The sequence below is a fragment of the Anser anser genome (genome assembly GCF_964211835.1).
Source record: "Anser anser genome assembly, chromosome: 7".
NCBI lineage: Eukaryota > Metazoa > Chordata > Aves > Anseriformes > Anatidae > Anser > Anser anser.
In genome coordinates this window covers 24,759,618-24,786,369 of record NC_139727.1, presented here as the reverse complement: position 1 = coordinate 24,786,369, position 26,752 = coordinate 24,759,618, and the positions used below count along the sequence as shown (strand labels likewise).

Sequence of the window (26,752 nt, the reverse complement as noted above, 5' to 3'; positions counted from 1 at the left end):
AGTATCTAATTAAGCTGAAGTGAACTTTAGTTTGCGCTTCTGTATTTTACTGGTTCAAGTAGGAAAATGTCAGTTATTAAATCTGTTTTAAGTCTTCCATTTTAAAAATGCAGGTTTAAATAAAGTACTCCAGTGAATTTGGAGTGTTGCTATTTCATACCCGTACAGAAAATGCCTGTTAGTGTTCAAGAGGCATTTAGATAATGCCATGAACAGTATGCTTTAAATTTTGGCTAGTCCTGAAGCAGTCAGGCAGTTGGACTAGATGATCTTTGAAGGTCCATTCTAAATGAACTACTCTCTTCCAAAACAAGCTGGCAATAACTTTTTGCAGCTAATTAGAAACTGACAAAAGCTGAGTGTTTATTGATTTGCAATCATATCGCTTTCTTCTAGCATATACTGTAAACCTGGGTCTGTTGCTAGCAGTTTCTTCCTTGTACCTTTAGTAAAGATCAACAAGTATTCCTTTCATGAGAACGATTGAAGTGAAGAAATCTTAAGGCAGCACGCTATCTAAGGTATTTGCTGCTTTTACAATTTTATGGCTTGCTGAGGCCAGGAAATTACCTATGCTCAGCCAGACTCCAAGGTGTACCTTTCTCTGGTATACTGAATTGAATGGCTACCTGGTGTCATTTTTTTCTATTACAGTTTACTGTAAAATTTTGTGCCTCCAACCCATAACATTCTCTCTACTCTTTAATGGTTAAATCTTACTTTTACATAGAAGGGTGTTTTCAAAGTTTTTTTTCCCAATTATTATTATGATATTAATTATGTTGTTGATAAAGCCAGTGTTTGAGACAGAGATTGTATTGCCACTTTTCAGTTTTCCTGACTGTCTCTCAGGCTAATCTTTGTCTTTGACAGTTTGGCCAGAAAACCTGCTGCTGCTATTTAGGGAAGATGTGATGAACTAACAAGTGAAGTAAATTATGCTTTGGAATCATAAGGTTTTGCTATGATGGAAATTCCCTTAATTTCATGTTCTTCTAAATACCTTTTAAATGCAGGATAATAACTGCACTTTTCATTCCAGCCTTTGACTTTAATCTCTTATTAAACTACTTTTGGAAGTTTAAGTTGTCTTTTAACAGCACGTTAATCAGCTAGTATTCTGTTCTCAGTTGTATACTTAGCATGGTTTCTGTAAGAAGAAATTATGATCTTTTATGTATTATAGATGAAATAAGTTTGCCTGCTACAGGTCAGCAGTATTCTCTGAAGTAATTCTGAGGCTTTCTTAAATTAGCCTAAAACACTTGCTCATTAGAAGCTGGTACTGTAGAGGAGGACTGAAAGGCAGCAGCTCATTAGGTGGTCAGTTATTTAATATTAAAGTGAGTACATTCAGATAAAGTTGATATATTAATATCCTTTAAAATATTTTGTTTATTCCAACACCTCTTCTGAACTCTCACAACATGTTTAGGTGTAACTAAGCACAAAAAATGTACCGATAAATTTATGCACCATCAATGTTGTGTATGTTGAAAACTGGTAAAATGACAATCTCCAGTGTCAAAAGTCCAACTTTGAAGGCACAACCACAAATATGTCATCACTTACAGGATTACAACCAACTACAGAATGGAATCACAGAATCACACACAATCATCTAGGTTGGAAGAGACCTCCAGGATCACCTAGTCCAACCTCTGACCTAACACTAACAAGTCCTCCACTAAACCATATCACTAAGCTCTACATCTAAACATCTCTTAAAGACCTCCAGGGACGGTGACTCAACCACTTCCCTGGGCAGTCCATTCCAATGCCTAACAACCCTTTCACTAAAGAAGTTCTTCCTAATATCCAACCTAAACCTCCCCTGGTGCAACTTTAGCCCATTCCCCCAAACTCCAACTCTTTCATAAAGCATGCAGGTGATATCACTGCCTCTTTTTTTGGCCCTTTAGAAACGAAGTTAAGGATTGAAAGTAAATTTTAGTCTTAAAAGTAAATGGACAAGGAAAAGGTCTGCTGCTCCTCTCTGATTATATCTAAGATAAGAGGTTTGTGCCTAATGCTCATCTTAGTGCTAGGATTTAGCTGTGAATTTAATTCTTTGTACAACAGGAAGTAATAAAAAAAAGATGTTATTTCATGCACTTTGTATTTTCAATTTCAGTAGTCTGAGTTATGTCCCTTTCAAGTAACTGAATTTCAACACAATTATAGTTCAACCTAGCAAAAATTCTCTGAAGTCTGCCTCATTTGAAGATGCTGGTCTAGAGAAGCTTTTGGATTAAGACAAGGGTTCACCAATACTAGCATAGTAATAAATCCTGGCTTTCACATCCAGTGTTCTTTGTAAGTGGCAAGCAAATTAAGTGGTTTTGATGCAAGGTGGTGGGGTTGGAAAGAGCCATACTGCGTATAACTACTGACTTTTATCATGAGGACAACTTGTGAAGTAACAGCAACTGAAAGATGGCTCTGTTCTTTTTCTTACATTAAGTTAATCAACTTACATAGAACCATTCTACCAACTCCTCATCATTTAATTGCTTGTGCAACTTTATCTCTTACTCTTGATTTTGATAAAAAATCTTTCACACAGTTATTTGCCACTGACTGTTCTACTGATGTTTAGGCAAACTGTATAATAAACCACTTCAACTACACAAATAAAAAGTGGCAGGGAAGCCATAGTGCCTGTTACGTTGTAAAAGCATCATGCTGAACAGCACAAATATTTAAAGACAACTGTTCATCACTGCTCGGCAGATAACACTAATGTAAATGGTACAGTGTCTTCAAAGCAATTAGGGGAAATACTGCGCTCATGATATCTATGGACCAAAGCAGATGTAGGTGAGAGATTACAAGTAAGGCAGTACAGGAGTTTTAGACACTTCCATTTTAATCTGCTAATCAATCTAGTTTTCACATCTTGTAATGTGATTGAGCTGTTAAGATTACAGAGACAGTCGTGGCTATGGTTTTAACTTAAAAAATTGTAATCAATTATCATACAAAAAGATACAAGAAGAGATTAACACTATATTGTAATATAAGCTACGTTACATAGCTTGGTACTACACAACTCAGACTACTTACAGCAGTTCCAAATCTTTTCCTTTCTCTAATTTGAAAAATATGACAGACTTAAGTAGCCAAGTGGATCTGTTCCCTGCAGTAAGGGAATGTAAGGATGATCCTGTTGAAAGTTTCTGGGTGTTAAAAACATAGAAACATTGTCACTGTGAGGGTCTGTGAAGGCACCCATCCAGGCAAAGCAGGTATCTACCAGGGAAAGACAGTGCAGAACATCCCTGAAGTCATCCATGCAGCTATGTTGTATGCTATGATGTTTGTGGATTCTGGAACAGGTAGGATTTTAAAAGACTGGGAGGGAAATAAAGAAAAGCATGATGCCAAACAAGGAAGAAGAAAAGAAGTCAAGGAATTTTAGACCATATCAAGATAACGGGGAGAAAAAAAGACTATCATAGAGCTGGCACTATGAATCTCGTCATGTGTCTTCTGTTTCCTTACTAACCAAGTGCTATGGATCAGGAAAAAAGCAAAAGATATGCTAACATGGACCTTCTATTTCAAATGCCAGTTTCTTAAAAATGCAGGGAAATACAATTATTTCCTCTAGCCTATACCGTGGATAGCACAAGTGGCTGAAAAGCTGTATTACGTAATTAAGTATCAATAAATCATAGTCACAAGAACGTAAGTGCAGCTAAAGTTGGTCTTCGGTCTGACTGACGTAGTCAGAACACAGTGTCTCTGACAAGCAGCCGCAAGTGGATGCCTTGTGTAAGGACAGGGGATGCCTCTACGGGACCTTCTAATAATCTCAAGCTTTGACAGGCAGACATGGTTCCCATGTGTCAGTAGCTCTCAATGGATTTCTCTTCCCCGTAAGCCTCCCCTTAAGCTTCTGTGAAAACATGACATGAATTAAGTAAGGATAATGTATTAGGCAATTCCATGGTAGTATATTTGATTCCAAAACTATTTACTGTTTCCACAGATGATGCACATGCTGCTGGAATAGGGTACACATAAAATCCAAGGTAGGAACTAAGAACTCGTTAGAGGACAGCATTAATTTTCAATTTGTCAAGACCAATGAACTAAATAGGATGAGTACAGTAAGTATTACAGGTAGGAATAACCCAAAAGCAAAACACATAGTATGACAGTTTATCAGGTTTAAAGGAAAGTTTCTTGGGATTACAGTAAACAGAAACTGAGCATGACTCAGTATCCCACTTGCATGATTGTGCAACAGTTTTACAACCTCATGAATAAATAGACTCTTACATATTTTACACATAATCTTGCATTTCTAGTCAATACTGTTTAGTGTTTTAGCTGGAATACCATAACCAATTTTGAGCACTGTACTTCAAGAACAGTTTAGGCTAATGAGAATGTAATAAGCCTTTCAGATTTCTAATCAAAATCATTGAAGAATCAGGGTTATGTGGTCTACAAAGACAGCATGTTGTCATGAAAAATGACATTTCATACAGAGGAAAAAATAAAGTCTTCCTATGTTCAGTGAGAAGAATAACAAGCGTAGAATTGGAACAGGGGAAATTCCAACCTAAGGAAAATCTTTCTGGTGGTTGGAATAGATGAGCAGTGAAACACGGTGCTTATGGAGGCTGTACAACCTCCACCACTGGAGATTTACCAGGACAGTTAGATAAAACAATCTAAACCATTCCTGACAGGTGACTCTGCCTTAGGTCATTGGTATTGGCCTAATGTTTTCTCAAAGCCCCCTGAAGCCCTATGTCTGATTACATACATAGACCTTTAAAACAACAGACTGTAACATTCAAAAAAGAAGCAGTTAACATAATGGTCCGCCTTTCTGCACTGACTCTCCATGTTATTTCACAACATATGAAATTAGTAGCTACTGCACCACAAGTCATTTTAACAATTCAACTTCACCTTGCTTCTCAGCTGGAAAAAATATTGGCATTGCCATGTCTGTATAAACTTCTAGTCTGAGCAGACAAAGCCATTTTAAATCACTAATTGCACTCACGCATCTGAACTCCGCTGGTGCAACTTGATGCCTCTTAATTCACAGAACCACAGAATTGTAGGGGTTGGAAGGGACCTCGAAAGATCATCAGGTCCAACCCCCCTGCCAAAGCAGGTAATTCCTTAGTGCTGGGAAGTGCCTCATTCCCACATCATTTTAACAAGCGGAGCTATGGTGTCTGGCTCTTCCTCACTCTGTCTCTACAACTTCCACAGCTCCAAGCTGGGAGTTTGGGATCCAGCCCACAAGGTGCCCAAGAACACAAATCAGGAAGCCACATACTGAGGGGAGCTACCCAAGGAAGCAAGAAACCATCCTTGGGAAAGGTTGAGTGTGCAAAAAGGAGGTAGTATTAAGGATTCACAGATGTAAATTTTCTTCTAGTGTTGATTGCCCAAGAAAAATGAGTCTTTTATTGCAAAAAAGTGGACATTGTCCATGTCAGATACCCACAAAGCGAGGCGTGCTTTTGCACCCAGTCCCCCTTCAGAACTGCAGCAGAGCTCCCCACCAGTAGGCAAGGACCTACATTCATTTCTGTGGTCTCTGTGTAATTGCTGCCTAAGTGTTTTATACTGAATAAGTAGTCTCAAGATGAGTGCGCAAAACAAAGTGCCTCAGAATATAATAAACAAGTCTGGGACCTTATCATAATGACATCCAGTTTGCTTCTTGACAGAAGTGCAGCCAGGTTTAATTTCCCTGATCTACTCAAAAGTGGTGTATACGCAGACTGCATCCGCGAGAGCACAAGTTTTATCAATGTAACAAGTATGATCTGGTTAGCATTATCTCATTTGACTGGACCGAAAACTACACTTATCATTTAGGTATCCACGCATTCTAGACATGGTTTATGAGAAGCTGTAAGTCACATCTCTTTAATCATTTCATATTAAATTATAATGTAACCAGACTCCCAAACAGCCACTGATAATGAAAAACATGAACAGTGTGGGAAATAATATGATTTAGTGTTACACTTGGGAAGTTAGAGGGTTTTACATCATATCTTACAGTTAGCTATACTTTTTCTTATTGGTGTTGCAATTTTTTTAAGTTTTCTTTCTCTAGTCGTAGTTTAATCCTAGCTGAGTACAAACCCTGTCTTCCAGTAAAGACAGTTTTTCTTTGTTCCAGGGAAGCACCCTGTAGCCCTTATTTCCAAAATGCCTGACTTTCAGAGGCAAATCTTGTATCCTGATTTTGACCTGAAGGACCACTGCTGCTCTCAACAAGTTACTCTTCTAAGATGAGATATCAGGTAAAGAAAGCACACCAAACCATAACTAAGAGCATTCTCTAATCACAGAGTTCTGGAATACAAAGGAAGACGATACCTGTGATCTCTGCACTGTGTGCAGCCCAGTGGACAGGCATGTTCAGAGAAGGTCCAAGTACATCTCATGAGCAAGACAGGTTGGTGACAAGTTTTGTTTGTAAATCCTTCACAGAAACAACATGGCATTTGCCTTGATGGCCCTGCATCAAATCTCATCAGCAGGTATGTGAGTAACATAATGCATACCTGAAAATTAGTAACAGAAAGCTAGGGGGAGGGGTGTTGATGACAAAAATCTGACCCAGCTGTTTTAGTAAGCACATCCACTGAGCATATTATTGGTGGTTTTCCTTTAGTCTGAGGCATTGGCCAGTAATTCTGCTGCAGCAGCTTGAATCTACAGCACCACTAGCACACAACCCAGCCTGCTGGTGATGGATACTGAGCACAGGAAAATGAGACTCCCCAGAAGCAACTGGGATTAGTTCTTGACATGATCACACAGATCCAATGAGCATCTGGTATTTTCTGTGGATGCTGAAGTGGGTGAGCTTGCTACTATATAAAGACAAACAGATGCATTTAAATTTGCATCAGGTTTAAAATAATCCCTTAGACATTGGTGTAAATGCTTCAGCTCATTGATAATGAAAGCATACTGTGCATGAGCAGTTAGAAAACTCCATAAAAATGCAAAATAAATAAAAATAGATTTCCACTTGAAACAAACATGACAATGGCATAACTACTTTCAAGTGCATTATTAATAGTATCTAGAAGAAGAACAGCTACAAGTATGATAAGTGAAAAAAAAAAGATGAAAATAGAAAGCTAATCTGTGTTGCAACTTTTGCTAAAACCCTTATTATATAGACACAGCTTGAGTCACCTGCCAGCTCGGAACCTCTTTTGTGATGACAGAGTCAACATTTCTAACACGGTGAACTTATATTGCTTAGCAAACAGTAAATATACAACACACCTGTTACAAAAGTGAGTACTATTTACTCATTGTGACACAGGTGCAGGGAAATACTGCCCAAGGACCTACACAACAATCTACAGGCAAGAGAATACGTAAATAAGGCAAAAAGCTTTCCCAGGTCATGTCCAAGTAGAAAACGAATGCCCACCTCCCAGTATCACCTAGCCCAGGAGGTCTCTCTGAGATGTCTTTCTTATGCCCAAGAAATAAGTAAGCTGACCTATCCCCATCTGTCGTGACAGTTCATGGTTGTTAGGGGAACAATCTGAAAAACAGAGCCCGGCTTATGATATCAGGTAACAGAGCCCTTATTTGCCATAGAGAAGGCAAAGACTTGGGCTTTTATTCAGGACAAAAAGCACAAAAAAAGAAACATGATATTCTTCCCCCTAGGCTGGCTAACTAGATCTGCAGAGGGCCTCATAAATTTCATTTAGGCTAGAACTGTGAAATCTGAGTTGACTCTGTGTTGCATCACTTCTGAAAGTACAAGAGCACGTAGGTTGAAAAAATGATATAGGTTAAGCAATTGTAACAGGTTTCCAAGCATTTTGTTAATCACTTCCTTTTCATAAGCATATGTGGACTATATAGTGCACACAACATCCACCTATTACAGTAATGCAAGAGTGCTATATTGAGGTTATGATTCCTCCCTTCCTCAGCTTTCATGATGTGATGGTTGCTGTGATTACAGCCATCCAACAGCAAATACAGCTTTTGTACTTCATGGGAGGGAAAAGAAAACTATTTTTTTTAGGTAAATGGATCCATTAAACCCATGAATAATCAGACTGGTTTTTTCCTGCAAGGACCTCCAATTCATTTGATAAAGCCCCACTGAAACGTGCTTGTTTCTTCACACCTCTGCAGTCTCCATGTATAATATTCTGTACACAGGCCAGCCTGAAGCTCTGACAGCATATTGAAAGCAGCACTTTGCTTTGGTACTCCTGAGCAAACAACAGGTTTATATCAAGTAAATAAGGTTCTCATTCACACCTAAGGACCAAAGCTAAAGGTGACCCTTTCTAAAGTAGATCAAAGACCTGTCCCAATACTTTCACATTTTCAGATCTTCTGCTCCTCCACAGCATTTCTTTCCTTCCTGACTGAATGTATCTTCACTTCTTCGATAACTCTGCTTTGTATGTTTCCCTCCCTATTTCTTTTCTGCAATCAGTTTCCATTGTGTTTATTTTACCCTGAATTGATAGGATCAGTTTCCAACTTCAATTTTCACTTATGCCTAAGGTCATGAAGATTTTATTCATAACACAATTTGCATTGATCTGTGCTACCAGTGGTCAGCTACCCCCTACAGGTCCTGTTAATGCCTTGTAAGTTTTTGCATAGGCACAGCCAGACCTCTGATAATTGCCCTTTTCCACATCCCAGCCTCTAACAGAACCGACCTCATCGCTGCTACTGCTACTTGCCCACAACTTTGGGGCTACTTTGTCAGCTTGTATCAAGTTCCAAGCCTGAGTGACTGGCAACAGGAAGGTATTTGCTGTGTTTCAAGATTTGCTATGCATTTTACAGAATCAGTCCATGGCACAGTCAGTATAAACCGTGCCTGGATATGACAGGCTTTGCTGAACCTTCTGCAATATAGGTGCAGTTTTTTCTCCTAGCAAATGATACGGAATGTGTTTTGAGACACTTGTCAGTCACTTGTGTTGCTGGCTGCCAAAAATTCATCTTTCCAAGTTTTCCTATTGTTTTCTTTTGAGGTCATTGTTCACAGCAGCCACCCACTCACTAGCCAATCTGCCCACATCTGATATAGTCAAATACAAATCAGCAGGAAGTAGTAGGAGCATCTCATCTACCTGCTTAAGTGGCCCTTTAAACTCTGATGAGACAGAATAGAGAGTTTGAGCCACTCTAGCACAAGAGAAAACATGTTAATTAAAAGAAATGTAAATTCTGCACTAGCAAAGATGTGGGAAGTGGTCCAGTAAAAATCTCGCTCTTGTCAGTCCTCATTACGTGATCATCTCCTAGAATGACCAAGTTTCTGGAATCCCTACTAATGCCATTACATAACAGGTTCATTTCAGGGGTCACATCCAGAATAATGCAAAAGCAATGCCTGCTTACGAAGCCCTGCTGATATATCAGTATGGAATAACTCTCACCTAGAATACAGTTGATAAGAAAATCAAAAGGAGTAACTCCATATGGCAAAGCCTCTAACAGAAACCACAAGCACCTACATTGGCACTGAATCAAACTAATTCATCTAGAGCTGTCTGAAGTTATACAACTGTTTACACACTTTCTGAAAACATTTTATCTTCTTTTATGAGGCATTATCTGCTTGTTTGTGATGATTTATACGCTTCACTCCCTGTACATTTCTAAATCATCTGGAATGAAGAGCGTAAGCAGGAAAGCCTCCTTTACAGTTTGAGCAAACACTCAGAAATTAATGTCCTGAAAAAAGACGGTACTTCCTACACGTCTTGATTAATGAGGCTTCTTCCTCAAGAACTCGTAACACAGAAAGGTAGGACTCTGGATCAAACTAGTACAAGAATCCCCAAAACAGTACTGTTACGTCTCCTCCCCACAGTGGACCACCATCAACACATGCAATGCACAGGACCGCTGTTTCCAAAAACCACTATCAAGACCCGAGGCAATGGATAAATTCCTCTTTTTTACCTTAGAACAGCACTTGTTATCCTGGCCCCTAGAAGAGCTCTCAAAGCCATCCCTCCTCAAAAGCCCTTCCTGGAGCTTTTGTTTTGCCCTGTGCTTTACCACAGGTGCTCCCAGTGGAGGGGAGCATCATGGTGCAGCCTGGAAGGCCTCCCCAGGTCACTGGCACCCCAGGGACCTGTCTGGAGAGCGGGGCAGACCAGGACCACCCTGAAGGATGTGGCCAAGCCTGGTCCCATTGGCACAGAGGTGCCACTGCTCTGCTGCACACCCTCCCAGGGAGGTGTTGGGTGGCCCCACTCGCGCCCACCCCTCTCTGCCTCCCCACGCGCACCAGCCTCGCCTCTGTGTGAGCTGCGCCGTGTTTACCCTCCCACTTCCTTGTTCCACTCCGGCACGAGGGCCATAAACCGCACGGCTGGCACGGCTGAGCCCTCGGCAGCAGGACCAGGAGGAAGGCGAGGAGGGGGATGGCGGCCAGCCCCCCGCCCCGTGTCAGGAGGGCACCCCGGGTGCCGCCGTGGCCGCTGGGAGCGCAGCCCTTCCCCTAGCTCGCTCATGCCCACCGGCCGCCCTCATGCCCGGGGCCGGGGCCGCGGGGGGCTACAGGACCTACTTCCCCTTCTTCTCGGACTTCAGGGGCCGCAACGTGACGGCCCTGCGTGTCGGTGAGTCGGTGGCGCTGGGCTCAATCTTCCTGCTGGCCTTGGTGGGCAACGTCTGGGGCATCTGCCTGCTGGCCTGGCGGCGGCACCGGCTGTGCGTCGCCAACTGCCTGGTCCTCAACCTCTTCTGCGCCGACCTGCTCTTCATCACCGCCATCCCCTTCATCGGCGTCGTGCGCTGGACCGAGTCCTGGGTGCTGGGCGACGTCATCTGCCACATGCTCTTCTACATGATGACCCTCAGCGGCACCGTCATCATCCTCTCCCTGTCGGCCGTCAGCCTGGAGCGCGTCGTCAGCATCGCCCGGCTGCGCCACGCCGCCTGCCGCCGCCGCAAGGTGCTGGCCGCCGCCCTCCTCGTCTGGGGCTTCGCCGCCGCCGTCACCCTGCCGCTCTGCTGCTTCTTCACCGTGGTGCGGCTGCCCGCCGCCGCCGGGGAGGTAGGGGCCTGCGGGGAGAAGGCTCCAGGCTCTCCGCCTCCGCCACCGGGGGGCGAGCGGCGCCGGGGAGCGGGCAGCAGCGGGCTGTGAGGCGGGCGGCAGGCGGCCCCCGGCCCGTCCCGAAATGGGGCTCGGCAGGGGTCAGGCTGCTGCTCTCCCCTCTGCAGGTCGAAATTCCCCGTTTCGGCACACGTTAGTGTGTAAAAGTTGCCGTTAGCATATTGTCCGGAATTGATGGCACTGACTAGATTGAGGACAACTCACCTATCTGTACACGTGTGGGCTTTAAGAAACATAAAGTGATACATGAAAGTTTTCACAGGTTCAGTTTAGTCTGCAGCCGTTTTCTCCATAGGCACGGGGGGGGGATAAGGACAACGTTGTGGTAAAAATAACTGTATAATGTTAATTTGCTTCTTTATTCTTTGCAAACAGGAGGTTCAGATTTGCACCTTGGTTTGGCCCAGCACTGCAGGAGAAATACTTTGGGATGTGACCTATGCCATTGTTGTGTTTTTAATACCGGGATTAGTCATTGTCATCAGTTACTCCAGAATCTTGCAGGTACTTTTCTATTTTGTTAAACAACTAGGAGAAGTAAACAGCCATTCCCTAGGCATCAACATATCATCATCGTATACAAACACACTTAAAGAGTATAGACATTATTAGCTCTGGTAGAAAAGTGTGTGATATAAACTGAGACATTTCAACCTGTAAGCCTGTACATTTCAACTAAAGACATGCTTAAATGGCACATTACCAGAAGCCTAACACAAAGTTTGTCGTCATTTATATACAATATTTAATACCCTTCTCCATTTATGTGTTATTCATATTTAAAGACTCTCAGTCTCCTAAATTCATACAGACTTAAGCATCTGAAATAACTGAAAACTAGATGTTGCATTTCTTTAGCTCAGAGTCCACAGACTTGCAAGGGAGTTGTAGGAAAGCAAAGAAAGGCAGGATTGGAAACAACAGTCCTTTTTAGATCTACTGATTTTTCTGCTTTCTGCATGGATTTGTAGTTCACAGATTTTATTAGAACACATTTATTCCTCCACAACTTCTGACTTTGCAGACAGAGTGTAAACCGAACACCACATCCACATTCTTTCTGAGTAGATGTTGAAATACAGGCACCAAAGTCTATATCCTAGCAAGCATGGTACTAGACACCTAAATTCATTTTAAAAATCTGATTTTATAACCCCTCCTCTTCCAAAAACAGTGTGAGAAAAGAGCTAGAAAACGTCAAACTAAGTACAGGAATGTATGTTTTTTTAGCAACTGTCCTGGAAAGATTCTTGATTCCTGTATGGGCTAATTAAATTTCTCATACTATTTTACTAAGGAAAAGTAAAAGCTTTGGAAAGGAACCTCAAAATACACCAATTCTTGAGCAGGGAATTAATTGGTGAAATGGTGAGCACCAGAGGCTGTGGGTACATGAAACAGAGGTATATGTAGGTGTACATGAACCTGGGACCTAGACTCCAAGGCTCTGCATGGACTGCTATTGATCGGACTCAAGCTTGTTGTCAGTCATCAGTTTTGAGTTTCTCTACACTCTAACCTCATTACAATCTTGAGGTTAATGCATTAGGTAAACCTCTTCTAGTGAAGTAAAATACTTGCCTTTTGCAACCTCATACTGCCTGTAGGTGAAGAGCATACAGTAACTCAATGGGGAGTCCAAGCCCTTTGAAAAAATTGCAAGAAACTGAAGGCCGAGGAATGCCACAGTCCTTGTTCAGAGAGCAGGACAGGAATGGTGTTCTGCTTGTCCTTGCAGACTCCAGATTATTGTAGGTAGATTTGGAAAACACAGTGGCACGTATGGATCTAGAATCCCCCAAAAGCGTTCAGAAAAGTGGATTACAAAACAACCCCTTGCTGCTATGCTCACATTTCTTTTCCAGCTTGATAACACAGATGCTGAGATGTGTTACCGCTTCTCCTGAACTGAAAAAGGAATAAGGCCTATAGCAGATTCCCATATGTTGTAATTGTTTCTTTCTCACAGAGCTCTCCAGGAAGCACCCAGAACTCAGATGGAGTATAACTTAATCCTTGAGTCATTCCCAAGAACAGATTAACTTCGTCAGAACACTCCACAATGCCAGTACTCACTGGGTACAATGCTAAGTATTACTGGAAGCAGTTCAAAGCATTAGTGTATTCATTTAACACAGCATCTATGAGGATGATGCTCTAAGTTAATAAGAAATATATTCTACAAATGTAGCTCAATTTAATCTGAAACTGAACATTATTTTTATACACTTCCCAGAACACTGGCAAAAATGACAGATTAGAAGGCATGTTTAGTTAATGGAGTTACTTGTTTCTGCAGTGTTCCCCCCTCAGGCAAGGCCCAACCCATATGGATTTAGATAAGAGGCAAGAATCAGTAAAAATGTTACTTACTTGTATATACATGACCTTTAAATTACTTGTCCTCAGAGTGTAGTCCAGATTCCCACTGTATGTGTCTAGATTCCTTATGTTGGGCACACCAGAAAGGGATCCAAAACATGTCACTATCACCCCATTTCAGTTGAGCATTTCATTAAGTTGCAGTTGTGTCTTACTGCAGTACTGGTGATTCTTTTATTCTTAGTTCTAGACTGTGCAGTTCCAACAGGGAAGATGGAGGGTGCTTTTATGGGAGATACAAAGCCTGCTGATTGAGGACATTCTGTAGACATTGCTTTGAAACTGAAAGCTGAGGAGGGTACAGAGCTTGTTTTTCCTACTTTCTGGACAAATGCTTAAAACCCTGCACACTTATACTTGAAGTGGGCATTAGTCCTTTGTATTTTATGCAATGCATGTTCTTACTAAGGTGGGTTATGTATGCTCTCGGAACAACTCTTGAATCATTCAGAATTAGCCTGATTTCTGGATGTCAAGAAGGTACAGCAGGAGATGATCAAGCTGCAATAGTTTTACATGTTCAAAATATCAGAATTCTCTGCCCCTTTTAAATCAGGGAAGCGGCTATTGATATTGTTGGTAGATGTCTAGGTTCTTAAGGAATACTTATTCTAGGACATCAATCTCTGTGACAGACTCAGCAAACTGCAGAAAGAAGAACAAATTACTCAATGTGTATAACTATTTTCATCTTTACCTGAACCAGGAAACTATTAAGTATTACTCATATTAGTCTTACCCTTCTCTTAGTTATTGGTAAAGGGAAATGCCACACATACAAATACCAGAAAGAATCTTATGCTTTTGACTTTCCTACTTAAATACCAGATTGATCGAAGCTTTTGAAAATAACCATGCATGGGATAAAATGGCATCTTGATTATTTAGCTTTTTTTTTTTTCCAAATATTTCTTTTTTTTTTTCTTTTTACTTTGCATCACATATATGAATCCAACAGACTTCAAATGTTCTGTGCAAACTACAATGAAGACATTGTGAGTAGAGCTTAAGATTTAAAGTTTTCTGCAAGACCTTAGGATTCAATATTCTATCTAATGACAGATGATACACACCCATGAATAGCAGATTCCCAAACTAGCCGTCCTCTGGTTTATTACATCAGACGGTAATTTTACAAGACACAGAGATTTTAATAGTGACAAAAGGATCTGTAAGATTTCAGATTAATTCATAGAAAGCAATTCTGATTACTGACTGAAAAACTAAGAGTTTACACAAAACCTGAAATCCCATTCAAAATTAAAACATACCATGATTTAGTTACTGTAATAAATTCATGCTCCTTCTAATACCTACCTTATAATACCAGCATGGCCATAAGAGAATTGGATTGTGTTCGTTCTTGTGCATCAACAGGATTGTTACCTGTGTTCCAGTTTGCATTTGTGGAAAAATCAATGGGATTATTTAGATAGAGAAAATGAAGTTGTAATTTGAAGTTAATGGGATTTCATGAGTAATTAAGGCCCTATTTTATGCTGAATAGTATTTATGGCTTCTGGAGAGCCATGCAGAGAACAACCAGTTTCATTAATACTGAGGTGAGCTCACAGCTGAGAGGAAGAAAAACCTCGGTAGTAAAGTGAAAATGTTTGAAATGAAACCATTAACAAAAAGTAAACATGGAGTTCTCCAATGCCTTTTTTAGTAGTCACTTTTCAAAACAGAAGCATCATGTGCAGAGACTTGCTACCTATAAAAATGTGTTGAGAATATTTCTAGGTTTCAGTGAAATCTACTTTCTTCTCTTTTACTGCAGATTACAAAAGCATCAAGAAAAAGTTTAAATGCTGGTTTGGCCTACTCACAAAATCATCAGATTCGTGTTTCCCAGCAGGACTACAAACTATTCCGAGCCCTCATTGTGTTGATGATCTCCTTCTTCATCATGTGGAGCCCAGTTATAATCATTATTTTTTTAATTTTAGTCCAGAACTACAAGCAAGATTTAAATATTTTGCCATCAGTTTTCTTTTGGATAGTGCTATTCACTTTTGCCAACTCTGCTGTCAACCCAGTTTTGTATAATGTTGCCCATTTCAGACGTAAATGTCAGGAAATTCTTCTCTGTTTTACGGGGAACCATATAGGGAATGGGGCTGGTACAGAAACCACTGCAAAAAGAAGTAAACGTGAACAACCTAATTTGTCTTTCATTACCAGATAATTATTTAAAGTCTGAACAGTGACACACTTTGGATGTTAATGGCTATACTATCCCAGTTTGAATAGGTCATTATACTATAGTATTACATGCTGGAAAAGGCAAAAAAAAAAGGGGGGGGAAAGAAGCTAAATCTGTATTATTTTTAATTCCAGAAGGTAAAAATTCTCGAATTCATTGCTTTGCCTCAGTAAGATTGCACAATTTAATCCAATGGATTGAATTTATACTGGAAGAAATTGAAATATGGCAGTGAATTTGGTGAGTGTAAAATAGTTGAAGTACTTAGCAGAAGAATTAAATTCTATGGGATTACATTTTCTGTTGACATAAATGTTAACTTTAATGAAGTTCTAATGAAGCTATATCAAGAGTAGACCTGTTCCATTTTTAATCTGTATTTTCTACTGAGTGAGATCAACTTTCTTGTGCAAATATACATCCACAGAGAGTATCTGCTCTTGTAAATTACCAGAAAAAGGACACTTGATTATACAGTTAGAAAACTGACTACCTGAATAAAGGTTTGGGCAGATGAGATGATAAATGTGTTGTCACCACATGAATGACTGTTTTGGTTCCATCTCAAATTAAAAATATGGACGTAATGCCTGCTAATTTATAAATAAAGAATAAATACATGTTTACTTGTTATGTTTAAATTATTTCTTTAAAAAAGATGCTTTTTTTGGTGTCTTCAGTAGTCATAAAATCAAGCAGTGATATATACAGTCATTGAAATTCATTCTTCCTTTCTAAAATGCTATTGGAAAAGATTTCCAGTATTTCCTAGAAAAAAAGATGACATCATACTTGAAAAGAAAGTAAGTTTTAGAAAGCAAATACACACGTATATATATTCCAATTAAAACACTATTAGTCAGAAATTGAAACCAATAACAAAAAAGATTAAATTCTTAATTATTGACATCTGTCAGCAATTTAAAATAGTGCATTATGATAATGGTTTATTAATAAAACCAATGTCTACATATGTGCAGATGTGCATACAGACAATTTGCATCCCCTGTAATTCAAGTTTATTAAAATGTTTCATTGGTTTATTAACAAGATGAGCTATGCAGCTCAGATAAATATATTCAAAATCTAAATGAAGCCATCTAAAGGCTTTTCAAAAGAGCACCTGATCAACGTATTAACTTTACATCCATGGTGCTGTCACGTGGTTTACTTCCATATTTTTGGATCTCCTTAAGAGCAAAATCCTGTAACACACAAAAAACAAAATTTAGTTTTTAATCCATATTAGACAAAACTATAATATACACACTTTCACCAAACTTAAAATGAATACATATTTAATTTCTTTTAATATGTTTTTAAGTCCAGTAGTCTGTTGCTTGTAATGATATGCCAATACTTAGCTCTGCACTTTATAAGAATTTTCAACTCAAAACAGTAATTTATCCAATCTGTTACACCTGTCCTGAGCATTTTAATACTTTCACAAGCAAGGCATTGAATAGATAACTGGTAGAAGTGTTATTTACGTACTTAAGCTTCAAAGTATTTTCAATTTAAAAATTGCTAATTTAAGGACATCTTTCAACAAAATTGGAATCTCCTGACCTCCAAAACTTCTAATGGCAATAGTAAATTAGCTGAATTTACTACTTTTTAGCTGAAAATACTGCTCTTTAATTCAGAATTTTTGCTTCTAATATGCGCTAAACTGCAGATTTAGCTTTAAATTTTACTAATTTCAAGCTCTAAAAGCTTGCTCTAAAAGTAGCCACACCGTGATATCCACTCCCACGTTGCATAACTTAAAAGCAACTGCGCTATATACTCTGGGAGACTGTATCAGTGTATGCAGCACAGCCAGATGTATATTTGGAAGGGAGCTACCACCTGAAAGGCAAGATCAGTTATAACAACAACAACAAAATCCTATGTTTCTCTTTTGCCTAAAAGAGGCAGTATACAAAGAACAAATATATATATATATATATATAAACAAATATATATATATATATATTTTCCATCAAGGTAAGGTTTATACATCTATTATTTTTTGGGTGTGAATTTAGTACAGTATAAATTTAAAAAGTTGCAGATAGATCAACAGAAAAAATATTTAGCTTCAAGACACAGGCAGAGTACTCGCAATCAGAAACAGATACAAGCCTATTCTTGCAGTATCTATTAAGTTCAATCAGAATTTTACCGCAATAACAGCTGAATGCAGGCTGGTGCAGATAATTGAAGTTGGCTCTTTTTGCTAATAATTCTGCAGCTCTTAATAGCAGAATTAAAACTAAAGTAGCAAGGCTTATGCTTAAATTCATGAGGAATTAAGTGATTTTTGTGAGTTTCTAATATAAAGCTTTTAATAATCTTTTGTCAATTTAGCTTGCAGTCATTCTCTCATTTCCAAATGTATTTGATATTCAGGAACTCAGCTTAATGGTACCAGATAATTCAGAATCAACTAACTAAATGGTAATTACGGGTCTTGATCACAGTAATGGAAGAATGCAAATTGCTTGCTCTAAGTTTCATTTACAAATGCTGCAGACAACATTAGAGACCAGACTACCATTTTTCATTTGCAAATAGTATTGGACTCAAATGGTTTTATCAGACACAGCACTCAACACCTAACATCTGAATAATATAAATGAGGGTAGGAGACAAGAGAACAGCACTCAGTGGAACTTGGTAGATTTGATATTTCTGTAAAAAAAATGGAGGCAACAAGATCAAGTTTTAAATTAAGGTTAGGAACATAAAAGAGTATTTGGGGCTTAACTTTCAAAAAACATTCTGAGCTTTTAAATTACCCTATTGGATCTATATTCTGTGAAAAATACAAGCATTCTATTATATGAAAGTTCTGAGATATTTAAAAAGATGTAGCACAGATTATGAATAAATTAATAAACTCATTTTTTCTTTTTTTGGTTTATACTTTCTTGCAAGGACTGACAATGCATTTATTGCCTTGTGAGCCTCATACAACTCAGAAAGAACAGAAACACAGATTCTACAGTGCTGAATCAGACCAGTACTCAGACTAGTCCAATGTCCTGATTTTACAGTTGGATAGTAAAAAACACTTTCTCTGGTTTGACAAAAATGCAAGGAACCACCATAACACACACCTCTCACAGTTAAAGCACAACAGCTGTATATCTACACTTGATCTTAGAGTTAATGCAAAAACCTCCCTAACATCTCTAATCATCTCATTATTTTGTTTTTTCATCTTCAGAAATTTTAATTTTTGCCACACTTCGTTTGAAGAGCAGTGAGTGTGGTATTCAAAGCAAGAAAGTATCATCAATTTATATAATAACATTGTTTATTTTCTATTGTACACTTCATGCAATCAAACACATAATTAACTTTCTGATTGCTGCAGCAAATGAATCAGAATTTTAATTATGATGTCTGCTGCATCATACAGATGTCTTTCCTGAACACACAGGTCAGAACTCAACAGCATATGAGTGGTTAAAATTTTTCCTGTGAAGCTTTGTCACCAAGTACTAAACAAAAGCCAATTTCATTTGCATCTGTGATTTCTCTTAAACCTGCTTTATATACTGTTATGTTGCCTCCAAATTCTCATTCAAGAAAAAATTTTTATTTTTATTGTTGTCAGGCACTTTTTCCAGGTCAATAATGAGTATACTGGGCACCAACCACCTTAGCAGATCTTTCAGGCACCCTGTTATCAGGATACTTGCTTTACAACGTGGCTATATATTTACTCCCTGCTTATAGATCAGATGAACAGGTAATAAAGACACAAGACCTGACTACTCATATATTCTGACTTTCTTTATAGTACACCAAAGTTCCTTCAGTCAATCCCAGTTTATTCCAACATGTTGTTTAGAAAAGCCTTTTATCTTGATTTACAGATTTCAGTGATGAAGACCATGGAACAGCTCTTGATAAATAGTTCCAAAGGTTAATGAACTTTGGAGTTAAACAAATGGCTATTTATTTCTGCTCTGAATGTGTCCAGTTTAAAGTTCCATCCATTTTATTTTATTATTCCTATGTTTGCAAGTCCTTTACTCTCCAATTCTCACTGCTTGTGTGGGCAAGCATAGACTTTGCTCAGGTCAGTCTTCAGCCTCTCCTGATGAGAAAACAATCAAGCTTTTTGAAATAGTCACTAGGGGACACATTTTGCAAACTCAATCATTTTCTCTGCTTTTCTTTAAAATTTCTAATTAATCCTCAGTACCCTTTCCAGTTACACAAGACATATCGAGTGGACCTATGCCAAGCACAGTATTCTCATATGAGTCTGTAAATTCATCTTTGACACCCCTGATTTATGCACTCAAGAATCACGCTAACTCTTTTGGCCATAGCATTGTATTGGGAGTTCACATTCCGCTGATTCACCAATCAAGTATTCTGTAAATATCTTGTTTTCCAGAATGCAAAGATAGGAGTGGGGGAACTTTCTTTGCCCTACTACTTCTTTGCCCTAAATATTCTGATCTGTCTTCTTCATAATTTTCTATTTCCCACTCCATGTGTAATCTTTATCAGTAAATATACTATGTTTTCTTCCAGATCACTGATTAAACTAGCGTAAGTAGTCACTTGGCCTTTTCTAATATATTTTTGAACCTTCTGTGCTGCAGTCTACAGGCATAATTTTCTGGATGGACTAAAAACAACTTGAGTCTTTCTCCCCCTGTCCCCACCTCTTGAACACTTCTGTTGTGCTGGAAATGTGCACATTGCAAATGTAGCCCCACAGCTTCTCTGCAGTTTTTCAGACCCAAAAGTAGGACGCGAAGATAAGCTATAGAGGAGCTGAGCAGAAGTGAGCTAATCTGTATCCCTCCTTGTGTTGCAAGTTCCACTTGATTATATAACTCAAGATAGGGTCATACCTCTAGCATGAGGGATATGTCCCTCTTCTATAACCCTTTGTGAAATGGTTAGCATGAGGACCTGTGAGAAATGGACACCCTCCGCTGATATAAAGTCTGCATCTGTATCCATTCCAAAAATTCTGATTTCCTTTAAAAGCCTTTTGTGAATAATTTTCAAACAATTTTTTGAAAACACATTCTATTTCTTTCACCAACGCTTTTTAAGGAAGGCAAAGAATTCTGATTAAAGAGAGAGAATTTCTCTTTACAGCAACAATGAAGTTTATCCTTACTATGTTTACTCATATTACATTGATTTAATTGTTTTACAACTTCCTCCAATTATTGTTTCAGCTGATGTGATACACCACATAAAAAGCTATATACCTTCGCTCTCCTTCAGATAAGAGAAGTAAAAGTAGAAGTGAACTTACTACAAGCTCCAGTTTTCAAAAGACAATATTACAGCCACTTCAGGCATTTGCTATTTAATGAGCAACAGACTTCAAGTGCTTTTCTCAGTAAATCCTGAAATAAAATTGTTCAAAAAGATATTCTTACCATTATGAACGATAACTCTGTATTTTCTGTCCAAGCAGAGGTCTATCTGCCTTTGCCTGACAATTTTCTGTGCCTCTGGAGGCAATCCCTTGGGGTCCCGGGAGAACACAAAGGAATAGCTATCGGCACAAGTGCCATCTTCATTTAGCTGGCGGCAGGAATAATGAAGAGCATATGTATCATAATCTGTGTCCACTACCCAGTGATCATCATCTGGAAGAAACCATAGCAAAGAAGCAAAGGAGTTACAGAGACACAAGTAAAATCTAATAAATCAATAGAGATCTATAGATCTATAAAGATCACGGTCATATATAGAGTTAATACAATAACTTTTTTTTCTTTTAAATAAGCATATATATTAGGGGCAGTGATGGAGAGAAGAAGAAAGGTTGGCACCACTGCTTCTCCTCTAACATGGGCATAGAACAAGAGCAGCATGAGGAGGTACTAGTAAACATCTTGTAAATCTATGCCTGAAAATCATTACAAAATATGGCACCAAACAAAAAAATAGAACTACGTATTAGAGGAGCTACTGTGAATGCTAAGAAGATTTTCTTATTTTAACCAAACAAAGGGTACAGTCAGAAATAGTTAAAAAAAAAAAAAGAGAGCTCTTGGTCATGCCAGTCATGCCAGATTACTCAAAAGTCATCACTATTTTCTTTCCAGGGGTGTTACTTAAATCATATTTTTAAGGAAAAAGATTAATGCAGTTGTCAGTTGAATTCAGTTATCTTCCCTATCTCTCCTGTGGGTGGGGACCACAGTTTTTAGGAAGATAGAGCTCCAGGTCAGCAAGTAATCTGCAGTATCCATGAAAACTTGATTCATCAGCATGCTGTGAGGAGATTCAGCAACAATTCAAGAGAAATTGGCACCCAAAGCATTCTTTATAACTGTGCTTTTGGAGAGAATGGAGTTTCAATCACTTCCAAATTCTACCTGCTTTTCTTGGAAACAATCCATGGAAATGTCTTGAGCTACAAGTGACTGAATGTCTACTTGGCTCAATAAACTAATTTTGCATAGGATGTGAGAAATGACAGGAAAGGAAAATATGAATACATATATATACCGGATCATATTTGTTTCTTAGAACAGATAAATCCCTACATTTACAGATACCAGATTAAGCAAAAGAATAGTTGCAAAATTCTCTTCCCTGCTGGACCAAATCTGATGTTAGACTTTTTGCAGAGAACAGAGGAATCCAGTAACTGAGTTCTGAACTAAAACAATACTTAAAATACTTTATTTCTTCCAAACAGTGACATTAGATTATATTGCTTGGTAACAAACAAAAGAAACACAAAGATATACAGAGGTCTGGTCTTCAGTTTTTTAAACAAAACGAGACAGCTGTCCCATCCAAAAAGTAGTGATTACCTTGTTCATGTTAAGACTTTGCTGTATTATAATTATTAGATGTTTTAAGTGTTCAAGAAATTCAGCACTACTTTTTTCTTTTTTTTCTTTTTTCTTCCCAAGCATGGACATTCAACATAAATAGGCTCTGCATCTTCTATAGCTAAGTACTCACTTCCTTTCTGCAGAAAAGAGGCAACTCCCCAGTACTTCATCTTGAACTTGGCAGGATCCTCAGTGTCAGTGAAAGAGCCAATCATATCAGCACAGACATCCCAGTTACTGCAGTCAGGGGGAAAGAAAACATCACATTCAAACCTAACAGCACAGATTTGGTGAGACTGTGTGACTGCCACAGGGATAGAAGGTAGGATTGGAGCACAAGCAAGCAAAGCAGAAACTTAGTGGAACGGAACAAAAGGAAGACTGCAAAAAACTTACTTGAAGAGTCTGACTCTGCCCTTTGCAGTGGCACTCATCTGTCCATTTTCATCTACAGTAAACTGGGCTACCACGTTGTCCTGCAGGAACAGCCCCTCAGGATCTTTTTTTGCCATGGCATACCAGGTGCCGCTGTACTGCAAGGAAATGAGAAAGGCTGCAGTTAGCCCTAGAAGTATGGAAAATATTACAAACAGACATTACAAATTAGGGTAGGGTGACAAATGGAAGGACATGAAGATCTTTGACGCCATGCCTCAAAGTTGTACCTAAAAAACAAATTTAGGTCTTCTAACATCTAGCATGTCCTACTGCAGATAAAAGAAAGAATTGTTTTTTTTTTTTGTTGTTGTTGTTTTTTTTTTTTTGTATTTACAGTTCTGCTGTATTGAGAACAGAAAATTTGGTGGGAGTAGGATAACAACTGGCAGATCTTGACATCTACATATAAATATGTTTTTCCTTTGTAATGTTGCCTGAAAACACCAGGCATTTTTCATGAAAACAATGGAGTCACTACAGTCCTTTTCCATTTAGACCATATAGTTTGAGAGCAGCCTGCTTAACCTACATTTCTGCAATATTCCTGGATTGGTTGCATCAGGATCCATCACTGTAGAGGTGTGGGCAACATCACACACTTCTGCTGTTTCTCAGCATTGCAATCCGTAACTTTGAGTAAAAATGTGACCACACAGTGCCAGATGTTGTAGCCTGGGAAGGGCAGCTAGGCAAGACATCACAGATCTAGAAAAGAAAGAAGTTTTACCCTGTTCTTGTCGAAGTTCTCCTTGACTTTGAAGCTGCTCACCCGGCAGTCCCGCTCTGCCATGCTGCTGCCCAGAAAGGTGAGTGCCAGCAGCAGCAAACAGGGCAGAGCTCTCCTGGTGTAGGCCATCCTACCCCTGCAGCAACAGCAAGAGACAAAGAACAGCATCAGAAATGGGCTCCATCAGACACCCGGGAAAGGGAGGAGGGTTGCCCTGACATGTCCCCAGGGCATTGTGCAGTTTTCCCTGATGCAGGCAAGGTGCCCAGTTCCCCCCAGCCCACCGCAGCAGGGTCCCTTACAGTCAGTGCCAGTCCCTGCAGCCTCTCAAGATCTGTGTGTTGGGGGCAGTGGCCAGGCCACCCAGACAGAGAATGCTTTATGTAGTCCTGGGGCTTTCGCAATCCCCTGAGGTACAAAGCCAGAGTTGGAGGGGGAGTAGGGAGGCGGACTGATGCATGCTGCAGTCTGGGGCCCCTTCACAATGGCCCCTTGCATAATACCCATGGGCTCAGGTGGTCTTTGACCTTTACCTGCAGCCAAGCGAGCGGGTGCTAGGATCGAATGCCTCTCTGGTTTTCCTAACCCAAAGGCAGAGCTCACACTGGGGGGAAGGGGTGTGCACGTTGTGTGGGTAGAACAATGGGAAGGAGAGGCACCCCACCTTTTCACAGCAGGGGAGCCAGCCGCCTCCACCTTCTCTGCCATTTTACACACTGCGGTCCAAAGTACTTCTTGCCCAATGTGCCAGTTACAAGGTGCAGGCTTGTTTCCTCCACCTCCTCCCCAAATTCCTTTCCTCTCTTCCCCCAGTAAACAGTGGCAAACATCATACAAGTTTCTGCTACCATCTCTGAAAGCCTCTTCAGATCCTCACTACCGGTTCCCTCCTGCATCCCAAAGGATGGCTCCGGTGCCCAAAATTACATCCCAGGAGAAGGAGCTGGGGCCCTGCAAAACCTCAAGAAGGCAGAAGAACACATTTGTGTGGCCCTGCAAATACCTGAGAGCATGTACACACCCCATCTGGTCCTTTTGGCATCAATTATAAATCAGAGCTTCCAGAATTTCTATTTTGTTTTTGGCAAACTGTTTTCAGTTATATAAACCATTATTGTTTTCTCCTGTCCAGGCAAGTTTTCTGCCTGTCAGTCAATATTTGTTCTATAGTTTCAACATCTTTAGGAAGCATTAGAGAAAACCTGTTAATTATTTTCTAGATATGTAATCAGAGTAGGGTAGGAATGATCGTTACCAAGAGAACTCATTCACCTACTTATTTCACCTCCCAGTTTTTCAAAGAATAAAGGCAGAAGCCTGTTAGTTGAAGGGTTTGTGTTCATTACTTTCAGAATTAAATAAAAATATAATTCAAATATGGAGATATTGATGAAGCATAAAAATATTTCAATAGTGGGTGTACAGAAATAAAACAGTTTATTCAGCATGGTCTTTCCAGGAAATGTGTTTCACCTTTCTGTTCCTTTTATATATTAAAAAATAAATAAATAAACTTTCTACTGTTGCCGCCCTTTAAAATCTTTTTCATATGTAATGCACACAGTGGCACAGACTGCTTGGTTTATGTTATTCTTTCTTTTCTGCTTTGCATTGGAATCTTTTTGCATAGAGAGTACTATGCTTTTGTTCACTTTCTTAAACATAAAATGCTCTGGGCTGTTAAAGTCTGTTCTGAAGCCTTTGATTCCCTGGATATCATCAGACACATTATATTATATTTAATGTTAAAACTGTTAAACTTTTTTTTTTTTTTTTTTTTTTTTTTTTTTTTGCGTAAAAAACCTATTTAACACAGGTAACCAGAAAAATTCGATGGATATTAATTGTCTTAAAACTTTCAACAGTAGTCTTTCAAAAAGCCAGTATTTCCATTTTTTAAATGAGATTTCAAGTTTGCTAATTTCCACACAGACCGAGGAGCAACAGAAATCTATTTCCTGCTAGTGACTTTTAAAACCTTGCGCCAGCATCTGGCAATGGTGATGCCAGTTATATATACAGATCTTTACACAACTTTTACAAAACACACACTAGTGTTAATATATGAATTCATCATATTTACAAGATCAAAATCAACATGGATTTTCTTCATTCAGTCTCACATGACTGAAAGATTATGGCTTTATTTATAAACTTTAAATTTGTTACTGTCTTTAATACCAAAGAAAACATTTCTCTCTTTATTCTCTGATAATTTGTGAAACATTATTTCTCTTACTTTAGTCGTTTTCAAAAATCTGTATACAGATTTATATTCCCAGAGAGGTTCTTTCAGGATCAAACCTATTCCTAAAAAGTTTTGTTGATAACATAATTATCCATGAAAAATGTATGGCAGAGGCTTTCAAAGGTGTCTATGGTCACGCATCCAAATTAATCAAAATCTGATGAGATTTGGCAACCTCTGAAAATCTAGGTCACTAGTCCCATTAAACTTATAACACATTGTCCTCAGCAGCTTTACCGAGAGGAGACCAATCCAAGTTTCACCAAAATGAAAATTTACTTCTGTTAATTTTTTATAAAATCAGTTCTATATATATATGAGCCATTTCAGTCTCTTAAATTAATCTGAGGTCATCATCAATAATAAATCAAAATAATTGTATTTTGTATTAGCCATGGCACAGCATTTCTTTAACTGCGTGCCTCCAATGACCTCTGCAATGTTTGGCAGCTCATGTGGTGGAGGTGCCTGGCGAAGACTTAGCAATTATAACATATAACTCATTCAGTTCTTCAGGCCTGGGGTCCCTAAAAACTCTGCGCAATGCCAGAGAAAACTTTTATTTTGAACTGCTGTTGTCGTGGATTTGTGGCAGTGCAGTCACACCGGTATTTCCAAGTCAGATTTCAACAACTGCAGAAGAGGACCTGGGCAAGTCAGTAGGATTTGAGGTCATATTGGAAATGTTTGGCTCTCTGCCTCTTCTGGTTTGCCTGTATTTCCAACTCTGCCTAGCTGTGACACGGTTTACATTGATGAAGTCCTTTCACAAATGCTGGTAAAGCACTTCTTTGGTTCA

At 39.1% G+C, this 26,752-nt stretch overlaps 2 protein-coding genes across 3 annotated transcripts; one reads left to right on the top strand and one right to left on the bottom strand.

Annotated features, from left to right (window-relative positions):
- The first annotated feature begins 185 nt into the window (after positions 1 to 185).
- FFAR4 (free fatty acid receptor 4) lies at positions 186 to 16,342 on the top strand. The gene is made up of 3 exons (XM_083844633.1): positions 186 to 11,068; positions 11,504 to 11,632; positions 15,291 to 16,342. Exons 1-3 carry the CDS (start codon positions 10,541 to 10,543, stop codon positions 15,696 to 15,698), a joined length of 1,065 nt encoding a protein of 354 aa, XP_083700759.1. The 5' UTR covers positions 186 to 10,540; the 3' UTR covers positions 15,699 to 16,342.
- Positions 16,343 to 16,636: 294 nt separating this feature from the next.
- On the bottom strand, positions 16,637 to 24,167 carry RBP4 (retinol binding protein 4). Of its 2 annotated transcripts, XM_083844635.1 has the most exons (6): positions 24,008 to 24,167; positions 23,706 to 23,841; positions 22,937 to 23,073; positions 22,671 to 22,777; positions 21,125 to 21,337; positions 16,637 to 16,921 (listed from the first exon to the last, which is right to left on the bottom strand). In XM_083844635.1, the coding sequence occupies exons 2-6, from the start codon at positions 23,832 to 23,834 to the stop codon at positions 16,908 to 16,910; spliced, it is 600 nt and encodes a 199-aa protein (XP_083700761.1). In that variant the 5' UTR covers positions 23,835 to 23,841; positions 24,008 to 24,167; the 3' UTR covers positions 16,637 to 16,907. The 2 variants fall into 2 exon arrangements, with proteins under 2 accessions (XP_083700761.1, XP_083700760.1); XM_083844634.1 differs by lacking the exon at positions 24,008 to 24,167 and having other exon boundaries at positions 23,706 to 23,888.
- Between the last annotated feature and the right edge of the window lie 2,585 nt (positions 24,168 to 26,752).

Coding starts and splice junctions, on each gene's coding strand:
- FFAR4 (XM_083844633.1), top strand. CDS start 10,541: ATGCCCGGGGCCGGGGCCGCGGGGGGCTACAGGACCTACTTCCCCTTC. Junction 11,069..11,503: donor TGCCCGCCGCCGCCGGGGAG/GTAGGGGCCTGC, acceptor CTTTGCAAACAG/GAGGTTCAGATTTGCACCTT. Junction 11,633..15,290: donor GTTACTCCAGAATCTTGCAG/GTACTTTTCTAT, acceptor CTTTTACTGCAG/ATTACAAAAGCATCAAGAAA.
- RBP4 (XM_083844634.1), bottom strand. CDS start 23,873: ATGCTGTTCTTTGTCTCTTGCTGTTGCTGCAGGGGTAGGATGGCCTAC. Junction 23,074..23,705: donor AGAACTTCGACAAGAACAGG/GTAAAACTTCTT, acceptor ATTTCCTTGCAG/TACAGCGGCACCTGGTATGC. Junction 22,778..22,936: donor GGCAGAGTCAGACTCTTCAA/GTAAGTTTTTTG, acceptor CCCTGACTGCAG/TAACTGGGATGTCTGTGCTG.